General features: G+C 42.2%; 1 protein-coding gene across 2 annotated transcripts in view; it reads left to right on the plus strand.

The window, feature by feature from the left end:
• Positions 1–11713, plus strand: part of RAP1A (RAP1A, member of RAS oncogene family) — an 89415-nt gene extending 77702 nt beyond the window's left edge. For both annotated transcript variants that reach the window (XM_033152945.1, XM_033152944.1), the window contains 3 exons: positions 3890–4033; positions 9141–9256; positions 10981–11713. In XM_033152945.1, coding sequence (XP_033008836.1) covers positions 3890–4033; positions 9141–9227 — 231 coding nt within the window. In that variant the 3' untranslated portion in view covers positions 9228–9256; positions 10981–11713. The remainder of the gene's footprint in view (positions 1–3889; positions 4034–9140; positions 9257–10980) is intronic.
• The last annotated feature ends 2492 nt before the right edge of the window (positions 11714–14205 follow it).

A 14205-nucleotide genomic window follows, 5' to 3' on the forward strand; every position in this document is an offset into this window, starting at 1 on the left:
ATTAGTAGACTAAAAATCTTAGTACTATAAAACTTCCTTTGCCGCATGATAGTTTAAATGTGCTTAGATGCCTAGAAAGTGGAGGTAATTTAAACGTTTTAGTATTTTAACTTATGCATATTTTAAAGTGACTAACCTGTGACCCTCTTGCTGTTGTTGGTCTGCATTTTTCATCAGCCCCAGCCAGAATGGTCAATAGTCAGGGGTGATGCAAGTTCGTTTGGGAACACAAGGGAACGGGGCACAGGTTAGCCACCTTGGCCTAGGTCCACCTTTTACTGTAATATGTGAAAGACTTCCAGTTGTCTGGACTGAGTGCCAACTCAGGCAGTTGACTTCATATATGGTTTATCACCTTTTAAGCAGGGATTCCACCAGTAATCATGCAGAAGATCTATACCTGGATGACTTTGCTGTCAGTTACTATTGCACAGCTGTTAAGTGGCTATGCAATTCAAGCTGATGGGCTTTGCATTATGCTGTCAGTTCCATGGCATCGTGCTGTAGGTTGTGATGTTGCGCATGGATTTTTTCATTGTCTACAGATACTACCACCACCACTACATGTGTTAAGAGCAGCCCTGTTTAATCAGGATCCTACCAAATGTCCACCTAGTCCAGCTTTCTGTTTCTTAAGGCTGCAGTCCCTAATAGACTTTCTAGGAAGTAAGTCTCAGCCCGTATAATGCAACGAGTGAATGTGCAAGGTGGAACTGCACTATGGGTTGGGTTCAGCTAAGTAGTTCTGCTAGCAGGAGCCAGTGCAAGGCTCCCACTAGTGCAACGGGACTTTCGCCCACACACCCCAGTTGGCTCTTGGAGGGTTAGTAGAACCCCCAGAACAGTGCATGAGGGGAGGAGAGGGGAGGTTATTTCATCAGGTAAGCAGAAATCTTGGACCGAGGAAACACTTGTATTACTGCAATATTGTACTCCTCCCATTATGTGTCCTGCGATATTTGAGTTTTTAAATACCATCTATTTATTAAAAAACCATTTCTATCTTTCTCTAATGGGATTGTTGTACATTAAAAAAAAACAGAAAACAATAAACAATAAGAAAACTCATGATTTAACCCCTGAGGCTGCCCTTGGAAATGGAAGACCATTATTTTGAAGGGGAGGGGGGGTAGGGAGAATATTTTGTCTGAATCAGTAGCAGCAAATGCTGTCACAAAAGTTCATAACATTCATTCACACTGTAAAACCTGTGACCTAGCAATTTATTGTGCTAACCAGGAAGTGTTACTTTAGCATCAGATCTAGCTTACTCTTTTGATTTGGGCTCTTTGTTAGTCCAGAAAATTAGTGGACAGAATTGGTATGTCTGTCCAACCCATTGTATTTGTATAGTTATTCATGAGAGATCTCTCCATAGATGAATAGGTAGCTACTATCCAATGAATGTGGATAGGATCTTAACTGTGTTTAAAAGTAGTTTAGCGACATATTTTTATTCTTCAGGTTTTTATATCTTTGCTGATCATTATCTCTGTCTTTATTTTTCTCTTTTCCCATAATGTTTTTGAAACCCTCTTTGATACACAAATCTTGGTTACGCTTTAAAAAAAAAGTGAAATGAATGATTTTTTAGATCTTAGAAGCTGATTCCTTTCTTAGCATTAAAGTCAAAACACAGTGGTATGCAGCAACTTACACTGTTTGAGGTTACACATGTACCCTTTTTGGGGTCAAATGAATTATAGTGGATGTAAATCTCATAATTCTAACTGGTTACTATTTTTTTCAAACTTTTCGTGTTAAGTGATAGCTTCCAGATTTTAATATGCTAAATGCTTTTCTTTCCTTGTTTTAAATGAAGTATGGGTTTCATTTCTTTTAGCAGGATAGTAGCTTGTATAGTAGCAGATTTAACTACACCTCTTGGGGGGGATCACAAGAAATGTGTTTCTTTTTACCTGGAACTGATCATCCATGAATAAGAGAGTGCGTTCAGAAATTTAGCAAATATTAGAACTATTCTGAAATGACCTGAGGGAGACTTGGTTTAATAAATAATTTTTACACAGCTGGGTTTAAATATTAAAAGGAGCTTAATTTCTATTACTGTATGTTGCTAATTATTTATAAAAGGGAAGTATATGAGGTACTTTCCTTCTGGAAAGTGCAAACTTTGCTGTGCGTGTGGGAGTTTTAAATACTTAAGGAAGCAGAATGGTGCTTCCATTATCAGCAGTTTTCTGTGTGTGGCGCTTTTAGATAGCTCAGGCGAAACAGGATGTGTCTCTCTGTGTGTGTTCTGTGTTTGCAATTGAAGTTTTAATGTCCAGCACGCTACCAAACAGTTCAAAATAAGAACATAAGGATTCCATAGCTGCCTTTGCATTTCATGACTCTGAAGCCCCATTTCTGGAGTGGAGAAGGCATTTATTGCCTAAGCAGGACAAATTACTGGGGCCAATACATACAGCGTATTTCTTGGGAAGTGATGTACATCCTGTTGTATAAATTACATTGAATTGAAAAGTAGCTACTGCCTATCTGAGGGTTTGAAATGTCAACTCTGTGTTGTTGTAGAAACTGACATTAAGGTAAGTGCTTGTGGAAATAGATTGTGTGTCAATGAACCTTCCAGACTGTGGTATCTCCATTTCTTTGATAGTTGCCATGAGACGCTTTAATTATCAGTGTGATGTAGTCATGGTAAAAATGGGTACAAAATGGTTTGTTTGTTTGCTTACTTTCTTGCAGATACTTAATGAGTAATTCAGTCATTTATCTTCAAAATGTACTTTGGAGTTCTACTTTGCAAGGAATATAGGGGTTTTGTGTCCAAATAATAACAGATTTATGGCACAGTTTCGTTTTTTAAACTTGAATGTTTTATTTATAGATTTGTATCCTACCTTTTTACAGTGTTTCAAGACAGTTAACAGCTAGCTACAAAAAAACATAATCATAATAAACATGCTCTTTCTGTTTTTGAGCCTCCTGGCACCTCCTGATTTGATTTATTCATACAGTTCTAATATATATATTTCCTATTCAGTGATGGGGCACTAGCCTGATCCCCAATTTTCCCACCCTTCACAGGCCAACTTTGACAAGTGGGTAGGTTCAGCCGCCTGTCAATCTCCTGTTATCATAATGATGTCAGGTGATTGGCTTCTGTTGAAGTTTGATGGGGATCACTGTAACCACTGATCTATACCGTCCTTTAAAGGTACACTGATTGCAACTGGGAATGCGCCTTCAGAGGGGCTAGTTCTGCTTCCTCAAATCAAACCTTTTCCACCCTTTGCAGAGGAAGAAAGCTTCATTTTAGGAAGTCGTTTGAAAGCAGACTGCTTCAAACTGAGGCAACGATCCACCTCAGTGTGTCAATTTGAGTGGAGCTTCCTCTTGGCGCCGATCAGCTGTTCATGGCTGGCAGGGAGCTCAACTTGCAAAAGAACAATTGAGACCTCACTTTAAGTTCCCAATTGTTTCTTTGTCACAGCAATAGTACCTGTCCCACCCCTGATGACACATAGGATGTCAGGTGTGAGGCAGATGTACATGGCTTTTGGAGAACAGCCATGGCAGGTTCGCTATTGCTGTTGTTAGACATTTTTTGAAAAGTTCAGATTCTGCCTTACTTTTCAAAATGCTGAAACTCCCTTTCTTAATGTATTCATAAATTTCTCACATTTTTGCTTCTTGAAACATGTTATGAGTAGAAAGCGATAATGTGTAATCAATCTGTTAAGCAAAAGCATTAAAAACTAAGCGTAGAAAATTGCTCCAGATGTAACTGGGGGGGGGTTGATTCCTCCTTCGTTCTAGAGACCGCTAACCTTGGTCAGCGAGTATTTTTGCAGGTCTGCTCAGACTAAGCACACAGCTTTGAATGCCATCTATTAATAACTCTCTTATTCTTTCTGCGCAGGTTCCCATGATTCTGGTTGGCAATAAATGTGACCTGGAAGATGAACGTGTAGTTGGCAAAGAACAGGGACAGAACTTAGCAAGACAGTGGTGTAACTGTGCCTTTCTAGAGTCATCTGCAAAGTCGAAAATCAATGTTAACGAGGTAACTATTGGTTAATCTTTCACAAAGCAGCACACAACACCTTTTATAGGCTTGGGTTTGTGTATATATGTATGTACACCCATCCCCTCGTGTAAATATTCCTATAGTCCTCTTGGACTGAACATTTGCGCAAATCAAAAGCCTGCGTTTCAGTGGATCCTTTCTGAAGGCTCACATAAAAGATGCTGTTTTTGCATCCCTGCCGTTGTGCTGTTTTGGTGACTGAAGTGCATTTGTGCAGAGCGAGATGCCCAGTGCAAAACCTGCAGGGTGTCGGTGTTCGCTTTTCTGATCTGTCAATATGTGATTCACTCTGCTATTGTGTTACCTTAGAGAAAACTAATCCCTTAGCCGAGAGCTCTTCCTCAATCATTCCAAACGCTGCTTTACTGTGGAACTAAATGTGGTGCGTGAGTGGTCATGTTTGCATGCTGAGCACCTGTGCAAATAGGTGTGCCACGCACTGCATTTTAATCTCACAAGACCAAGAGTTCAAACTTGAGCCGTGTCGCTTAGAAAAGTGCTTTATGCAAGCTCAATGCACCTAAACGAAAGGCAGGCCGTGTAGTTTCTGTTAGGTAAGCACTGTAGGGCAGATGAAACTCTGCAAAAAGCAAGGCATAAAAGACGAGAAACTCAAGTAATAGAGCAAAAAAAGCCAGAGCGGCACTGATTGGAACGAGGAACGTTTGTCGGGCTAAAAATGAGGGGGGGGGGACTTAGCGCTAATACGTTTGGTAGCAGTGAAAAGTGTTCCCCATTTCAAGTCTCTTTTAGAGTGGGTGATCTGAAAGTCTTGTCTGTTCGGAGCAAGGGCAATTGGTGAATCAATTGGCAGGGATTGCGCCCATGACCAATGAAGAAAGCATCATGTTCTGGATCGGTTCTGTTTGCCGGAATTAGCATTGCCCCACAGTCATGTCTCGATTAGCTGAGCCGTGTCATGTCCCCATCACATTCACTACATGTTCTCTGATTGTATGGGCTCCTGTTGGGTCGAGAGACACTCTTCTCCTTCTGCCTCCCCCCTCCATGTTGCCAAAACAGGGTGACAGTGAGGAAACAGCAGTGAACAGGTGTAAAAAGCTGGCCATTGTGTGTTTGGTGTGGAGTGGGGATATTTTCTTTGCCCTGCTTTCCTGCTCTTGATATTTTTAGCCCCAAAGTTCAAGTGGGAGATCATTTAATGCAGCCCTAGAAGCATCCACTGGAGTGATTCTCCCCCTCCCCAGTGATGAAACCTTCTGAACAAGCTGTGAATCACATGAGCTCTTGTGATACGTTCAAGTACCTATCATACACAAAACAATTTCCAGAGGAACCGTTGAACATGTCATCAAGGTGCCACAAGAGACACTTTGTTTTATATAGTTTATATGCTGAGATGGGTTGAGAAGTCAATAGCACTGAAGTTGGTGGCTGACTAGGTGCTTCATTTGACAGTACGTAGCATCTGCTTCCAAATGACTTGAGAACTGCCCTGGGCAGCAGAGCTGCTTCACAAAGGCCCTTTAGGAAGAGAACACAGCCTAGTTAGCTGTTACCTGATGAAACAGTAGTTGTGGGATGGGGTGGGGGACCTAGAACCTCTTCCGCCCCAGCTAGGGTGAATGACATTTAAGAAGTGTCTGAAATAAGAATAAAACATCATCACTATAGGCCAGGCTCCCTTAAACTGGTCCCTACAACTGCAGTAATCCCTGGTGGATTATTGTTGGAGAGGATGGGAGTTGTAGTCCAAAACATCTGCAGGGCCCCAGGTTGGGGAAGGCCGCTGTAGGCCAATGTTCTTCCACTTTGGATTCCTGGAAGTTGCAGAACTACACTTCCCATCATTCCCTGCTTGCTTATCCCAAAACACACAGAGCCTGGTTTTCTCTAATTGCCATTACCTCAATCAGATAACTGAGCTAACTAGGCTGTGTTCATTTTGTGAAGGAAGTACTGACCACTCAAGAAATTTAAAGTTAGGTTTTCCAAAACATCTGATCTGTGTCGGTAAACTCTGCCAAGAGAGGAAGATGGGGCACTTCATTTGTTTATGTGCAGCTGTATCGGGTACAGCCACCCACAAGTGACATCATCATGCTCAGCTGGTGACTTGTGTTTTCAGGACTGGACACATCTTTACTTCAGAAGTTTTGAAGAGGGTCTGTGTGTCGGTTTTGTTAGTTTATTCTTTTGATTTTAGTTTTGGTTTGGGGAACTGAGTTTCTGGCGTATTCTCTGATATTCTTGTGGCTTTGCCAAGTTCGTGATTACTCAGTTATGAAGAGTTGCCTCGTTACTTTGTGTTTTGGAAGCAACAGATGACTTCCACTTGTAATTTCCATTTTTCAAAATCCAAAAACCGTTCTCATCCAAAAGAATTTGCTGTCATGCTTGTTTTGATTTTGTTGAACAAGAGCCAGTACAGAAAGCAATGGTTTGCCAATCTTTGGAAACTGAGGGGAATCAAAGGAGACGAGGAATACACTACTTATGCAGTAGCCTTTAATGAGACATAAATCTGAAAGCTTAGCATGCCTTATTCTGTCTGAGACCGTGAGGTTAATGTGGCAGTCCTATAACTGGGAGTAAACACTATTGAACTAGGACTGTGCTATACTGATTTAACATTTTAGCCTTTCTATCTTGTGTTTAATGTGGCTGCTGTTCCATTTGAATGAAACACATACACCCATTCCTTGTCACACTTTCAATATGGAAATTTAGTTAAATGAAGATTTGAGCCCACCTCTAATTCTTGACTTGAGATGGTTAGAAGAAAAGTTATCCACAATTGCTCTTACTTAGCATAGGGAGGCACTGATTTTTTTTGGGGGGGGGGTATTTTTTTTCTTTTGTAGTGAAAGAGGACCTTGGGGGGGGAGGGTCCAAAGTGTTCTCCAAGGGAATGGTGTTGCCTCTTCCCCAAAAATCCCCTCGGCCAAACACTTGCCAAGAGAAGATACCTCCATTTTAAAATGACAGCAGCTGCCACTTGGGCACTTCCAATGTGGATTGTAATCCTCCCTGTTTCCCTCACCAAGGGGAGAATCACATTGTGTACAAAAATATGGATGGTGCCCTTCGAAGAGGCAGTTATTGCTTTAGAGGTGGTATAAGGTATGTGTTCTCATGACAAGCATGCATGTGGGGACTGCACTGCCCATGCTGGTCATAGGAACATAGGAAGGTGCCTTGTACCAAGTCAGATCATTGGTCCATCCAACTCAGTCTACACCAGGGTTTCCCAAACTTGGGTCTCCAGCTGTTTTTGGACTACAACTCCCATCATCCCTAAGTAGCAGGACCAGCAGCCAGGGAAGATTGGAATTGTAGTCCAAAAACAGCTGGAGACCCAAGTTTGAGAAACCCAGGTCCACACTGACTCGTCGTGCCGCTGCAAGGTTTGGGGCTCTCTCCCAGTCCTTCCTGGCTGTGCCAGAGATTCAGCATCTGCCTGCAAAGTAGCTACTCTTAACACTATGCTACAATCCTTCCCCAGATACCCTTTCAACGTTCTGGTTCCCTGGGGAGGGGAGGGTGGAGGAGGAAAGCCAAATCACCCTGTTAATATACTTGATAGACTAACACAGTTCGTCTGTTTTCCTTAAGTAAGGGCAATTTAGACCAGTCCTCTCATAGTTCCCCACTTTATGCTGCTATGCTGGATTGACACAAAGGCACTTTGGAGATCTGTAAGTGATTAGAAATGACTGGCAATAAGGTGTGGGGGTTTGAATAATCTTTCATCAGGAGGTATGGTAGATTCCTCCTTCCTGCGCACTTCTCCTCCAGGACCCTCCCTAAACCTTTTCTCACTTCTTTCCAATGCAATCTTCGACTTCCAAGCTCTGTTGAGCATCAAGCAAGAAGCCAGGTTGACCATACTAGAGTACAAACTGATGTGTTTTGCCTTAGGGCGACAGCATCAAACCATGTAACTCTAAACCCGGTGGGGAGGGAGTGTGAGAAACCTAAATGCTGTTATAGAGTGTTATTGTACAGAGTGAAAGAGATGCTGGCTTTATCATGCTTTGAGAAAGTGCTTGACTGTGTGTGTATATATATTTAAAAAATAGATAATATCAAGGCACTATCCAATTTCTAGGTTTTGCAGTTCACAAGCAAAGCGCTGTAGACTTAGAGCTTGTTAGAAATCACACAGGGTTGTGGGAAGGAAGTGAGTTAAGTGAGCTTTTCCAGGAGGCTGAATAGTGTAGCTGCATTGCTACGCACTTGACTTTACCAAAGACAAAGCCATATGCAGCTTTCAGCTGCAGGTTTGATGCTACAGTGCATAAGAGACAGAGTGGATGAGTCCATGGCATTTACACACACACACACACACACACACACACCAAGCCACATCTACACCACTGACTGTAAGACAGCTTCTTTGTTTGTATGGCAGCCCTACATATAAATAATATGGAGATTAGGTATTTGCATTTTGCAAAAGAAACTCTTACACCTTAATGGCTTGCGTGCTTGATAGCTAGGCCTCTTTCAACTTTTCTTAGCAAGTATTCTATATGTATTAATACAAGTTCAGAAATGGTAACTCTACCAAATGGGAAGATAAAGAAACACAAACAGCAAACTCCTTTATTTCATATGCCAGCACCTTGTTGCCACAATATATGCACATTCGTATATGGAGAGTTGCTAATAATGACTAAACTGGTAGCTGCTGCTTCAAATGATTGTTTTCTTCTGCTGGGTTATCATCGTCTTTGTACCTGTACTTCTGGTCTGTGTGAGCTTGTCCTGGTTGTGATGTGATTTTCAATTGGAACAGTGTAGAGTTCCCCCCCCTTCCCTTCTTGCTTTGTGATGTGGCTGGAAGAAAGTGGAAGCGGCTAGACCACAATTAGGGGAGCCCCAAGAGGAAGCAAAAACCCTTCAGGAGCTTATATAAATTGCCCTGCTTCGCTCATGCTAAAATCAAGAAGTTCAGCTCTCTTTGCACTGCCTCCCACCCCATTTATTTCTCACCTTCTCACTTGATTTAGCCGAAAGCTTTTAAGGCCAGGATTGTAACTTGAGGTTGCCATTCTGCAGCACCTGTATCTCTTGATTTCTCACCTTATTTTGCTCTCTTCCTCTCTCTCTCTCACAGATCTTTTATGATCTCGTCAGACAGATAAATAGAAAAACACCAGTGGAAAAGAAGAAGCCTAAAAAGAAATCATGTCTGCTGCTCTAGACCCACAGCATGCAGCAGCTCTGAGCCAGGTGAGCAAATGGTGAAATCTTAATGATCTTCCTGGGACATGTTCGTGGCACTGACTCTCTTTGGTGCTGCAGCTGCTACATGATGCTGGAATGGTTGCAGGCTGGGCTGAAGGCCACCTGCATTCCTTTGGCAAAGGAATGATTAGCTGCCAAATACTAACACTTGGGGTGTGTGCTATATAGCAGAGGTAGAGAACCTGTGGCCCTCCAGGTTTTGTTAGGTTCCAGCTCCTATCCACCCCAGCCAGTGGTTGGGGGACCATGGGAGTAGCAGTTCAACAAAGTCTGTAGGGTCACAGGCTCCCCTTTCCTTTTATAAAGGATGCTTAAAATACTTTAAGATCAGCTAGGCAGACAGGCACTACCATGTGTTTCCTTTTCAAAAATTACACCGCTGGCTCTATGTTTTATTTAGCTTTTAATGGGAGGTTCAATTATATGTGATGCTGGAGTTTTTATAGCATTTTAAAATGTATCCTGGGAAGAGGCACATTGTTTACCTGGGGGCGGGGCGGAATCAGCATTTGAGTGGTTTGGAAAGCCATGCCCCCTTCCCTTTGCTATAATATGGGAGTGGGCTTGGAGCAGAGCAGCGGTTAGTATGCATACTGGGGCCTACACATGCCATTTTTTTGGGGGGGGGTGAAGTGCCACCTGCTGACTCGTTTGCTTTTGACATCTAGTTTTAACTCTCTTACTACCAATCCTTACTGCATGTGTCTGTGTGAGAGAAAGAGAAAGAGAGAGAGAGCACAACAATTAACACCGGTTTGCTATGCAAGAGGTGCTGCAACATTTTCTTCCCTTTCCACATACATACACATCTCAGCATAGCGAACTCCCATACTGTCCCAGCAATCCAGTTTTTTGGCCACCTCATGAGAAGAGAAGACTCCCTGGAAAAGACCCTGATGTTGGGAAAGATGGAGGGCACAAGGAGAAGGGGACGACAGAGGATGAGATGGTTGGACAGTGTTCTCGAAGTGACTAGAATGAGTTTGGCCAAACTGCGGGAGGCAGTGGAGGATAGGGGTGCTTGGCGTGCTCTGGTCTATGGGGTCACAAAGAGTCGGAAACGATTGAACGACTCAACAACAACAACAATTTTACTGCTGCCCATCTGATTGTGTTGCCCCAGCCACTCTGGGCGGCTTCCAGCAAAATATAAAAAACACCACAAAACATCAAACATTTAAAACTTCCTGAAACAGGGCTGCTGCCTTCAGTTGTCTTCTAAAAGTCATATGGTGGTTTATTTCTTTGACATCTGACTGGAGGGCTTTCCACAGGGAGGGTGCCACTACCGAGGAGAACCTCTCCCTGTTTCTCTGTAACTTTACGTCATGCAGTGAGGGAACCTCCAGAAAGCTCTCAGAGCTGGACCTCTGTGTCCAGGCTACATGTACCATCATCCCTGACCATTGGGATGAGGCTGGTGGGAGTCTACCAACATCTGGAGGACCACAGGTTCTCCATTCCTGGTTTAAACAATACTGAGCCAGAAAGGCGAGTGCTCTGACCTTTGTATATGGCACCTTCCTTGGGTCTTAAACAAGTCCTCGTTTCTGAACATGTGCTGCATATTTGTTTTTAAGAATTTTTAGAGAAGGTGCCTTCAATCCTGTGTGTCTTTTTTTTTTTTTTTTTTTAGTACTCTGTTGTTTGCAGAGCCTGTTTCTAAGTTGGATGCTGACTCTTCATTGTCTGTCTCTTCTTGTGCTCAGGATTACAGGAATGAAGAACTGTTGCCTAATTTGGAAAGTGCCACCATTCCAGACTTCAAATAACTACACCACAAATTAACAACATATCCGAAGAGGCTTCTGTTTTTATATATTATGTGAAGAATTTAGATCTTATAATGGTTTGCACAAAGGTCCCTTGGGGGGGAGGAAATAAAATAAAATTGCTTTGTGTATATCTCTTGGGAATTAAAGACAATAGTCCTTCTCCTTTGCAATAGCAGTTAACAGATGTGATAATAAATATAATTGACTCTAGTTGTATGATTATACAAAAGAGCATGGATGCATTTCAGATGTTAGATATTGCTACTATAATTTCATATTGACCTCTTACCATAATTCTTCTCCCATCCAGCACTAAAAATGGTCAGCCAGTAATACTTTATATCTATCATGATAGATACAATTATACAAATTTTACCCTTTGAACTCATGGCAGCAAATAACTTTCCAAGTCATTGACTTCATTTTATATTTAAAAAGTTACGGAATATCATTATTTTCATTCTGCCATTATATTCTAATTAAAATTGTGCATAATGCTTTGGGAAAAAATGGGTCTTTTATAGGAAAAAAAACTGGGATAACTGATTTCTATGGCTTTGAAAGCTAAAATATATAATATACTAAACCAACTCTAATATTGCTTCTTGTGTTTTACTGTCACAGATTAAATTACAGCTTTTATGAATGATTAAATTTTAGTACATTTTCATTTTGTTTGAGTGTTTCTGTTCTGGATTTCAGGTCTGAGGTTTTCGCTGAAAGGGTGATGAAACCTGTAGCAGTAAATGCTATTGAAGTGCTTTTCACAACTCCCACTTACTTGTTGATTATTACATTTCTTTCCCACGTTTCCTTCAAGGAGTTAGAGGAGGCATAAATGGTTCTCCCTCCTCCTGATTTTATCCTTGTGAGGCAGGTTAGGTTGAGAGGCAGTTGACTGACCCAAAGTCACCCAGTGAGCTTCATGGTCGATTGGAGATTTGAACCCTGGTCTCTTTGGCCCTAGTCCAACACTCTGACCACTACACAATACTGGCTGGCGGACATGCTTGAGTAGGGGAAAGCATGCATTGTGGCCAGGTTATAACTTCATTGCATTGGTTTCGATTGGCCGGGCTGCATACACTTTGAGGCTTCGTAGAGCTCATTCAGCAGAAATGATAACAAAGCAAGATCTGAGTTGACGCACGAGCAAGCAGGCTTAGCTAACTGAAGAGTGTCCGCTGTCTCATTATGTGGCATTTCTGGAGGAAGAGAACAAATACCTTCCCCCCCCCCACTGATTTTCCTTTGTACCTCCCCCAAGCCTGCTCTGGAAGGTTGCAGGGGAACCTCTGGAACAGTGTGAGAGGTAGCAGCTAACCGGTGAAAATGGCCTCCCCTTCTTTCTTCCACCAAGATCTTCCACTGGATCTCAGTCCCTTCTGCAAAAGGAAGTAGCCCTTCTGTGAACGGAAAAGCCAGACTGGATCCAACTCAATTATGAAGTAACAAATAATGTATCTCTAATAGATACGACACAACAATGAATTGTAATTACGAACTGATCCCCCCTCCCCCAATTTGTTTTGGAATGCTTTAGTCCAACTGAGCCTTAAAAAAGAATATCTGGCACGATGAAGTCTTGGCAGGTGGCTATAAATGCAGTGGGATGCGGTGGTGGTGGTGGAAAGAGTTATTTTCATGGTCGGATGGAGGAACTACTCTAGACAAAAATGAACATTTTAGGTCTGGGTGTGATCATAGGGTTGTTGGAGCCATGCTTAAGGTGGTTCCAGTAGCCAGTTTTCACATGCCATCTAGTGGACAGAAAATACAACAGCCTTCTCAGTAAGAAATGCTCTCTGCTCTGTCAACACATTAAAAACATATTGGGGCTTTTAAAAACCATTTTCCTATCGTTGCCTGTGTTGTGAGGTTGCCACTTTCCCCGACCTCAACAGAGATTGCAGTTGTTGTTTTTATGTACTTTGGTTGGTTCCAATATGGCATTTTTTAGCTGCCACTCACTCCTGCTTGTTAAAAACTAGCATTATTCTGCCGACAGAAAGTGGTGCAGTCATGTAATTGGGAGGCACTACTCCCAAACACTGGCTGTAAGTTGTTTTAACATTTGTGTGCCATCATGCCATACATTTTTCTCAGGGTGGTGGGATAGGCTGATATGCCAGCTGGCTCAGGATCACCCCGGGGGGCTTCATGGCTGAGTGGGGATTTGAACTCTGATCTCCTGGGCCAAAGTCTGTCACTCTAACCACTACACCACCTGAGCATGAGGAGTTGGCAACCTTAGTTTGATGCAGTTGTGTATTGCAAAGCAGAAAATGAATTAGTTAAACAGTGAAGCAGTTGCACAGAATTAGATATATGTAGAACACCTCCTGTTTAAGTTGGAAATTGACAGTTGATCACAGACCAAATAAGTTTAGGACTGTGGGTGGTAGCCAGCCAACCTCTTGCACAATAGAATTTCTCCTCTCCCTGCACAAACCCCAGAGTCTTCTCAAATCTGCTCTGAGGGTTAAACGAATCTGCAGAACAGATTTAGGGGGTGCACAGGGTGGCTGGAGGAAAAGGGGGACGTTCCATTGCACAAGTGAAAATTCTTGCACTGGTGGGACAAATTAGTTGCATACCATGCCCAATTTTAGACATGTTAGGGCTGTGGGATAGCATTGCATTGGGCAAATGACAGAACAGGTCGATTTCGCGTGCATAAAGTCTTAATATTATTTGCCTTGCAAAGTGTTTTGCAGCAGGGAAGAAAGTGTGATGTGCTTTATGGCATAGCTCTTTGTGTCCGCCAGGTGGCATGTGAAGACTTCTTGGCTGGAGCAAACTACAATATTCAGTATTCTTAAAATGCAGGGTTGTTTTTTTTTTAGAAATATTGACTACACATGAATGCATTGCAGATTTTTCTGAACAAGCCAACAGATTTGTTTTTCTATATTTTCAGTTCTAATCAGCATGCGGGGCTACTATAGGAGTTACAAAATTAAATGTTACACATTTTCCTGCCAGAAGGAAAAAAAACAGTGTGGGTGTGATGGCAGCATTAGAACATAAATAGGCCCAGAAAAGAGATGAAGAGGCAATACTTTACACTGATTCCAAGATATGTAGGGAGCTTCATAGGGAACTATTATTTGGTATACACCTGCAAGGGCAATGAAAGACAACTGGAATGCTTCAGAA

The sequence above is a fragment of the Lacerta agilis genome, chromosome 6 (genome assembly GCF_009819535.1).
Source record: "Lacerta agilis isolate rLacAgi1 chromosome 6, rLacAgi1.pri, whole genome shotgun sequence".
Lineage (NCBI taxonomy): Eukaryota > Metazoa > Chordata > Lepidosauria > Squamata > Lacertidae > Lacerta > Lacerta agilis.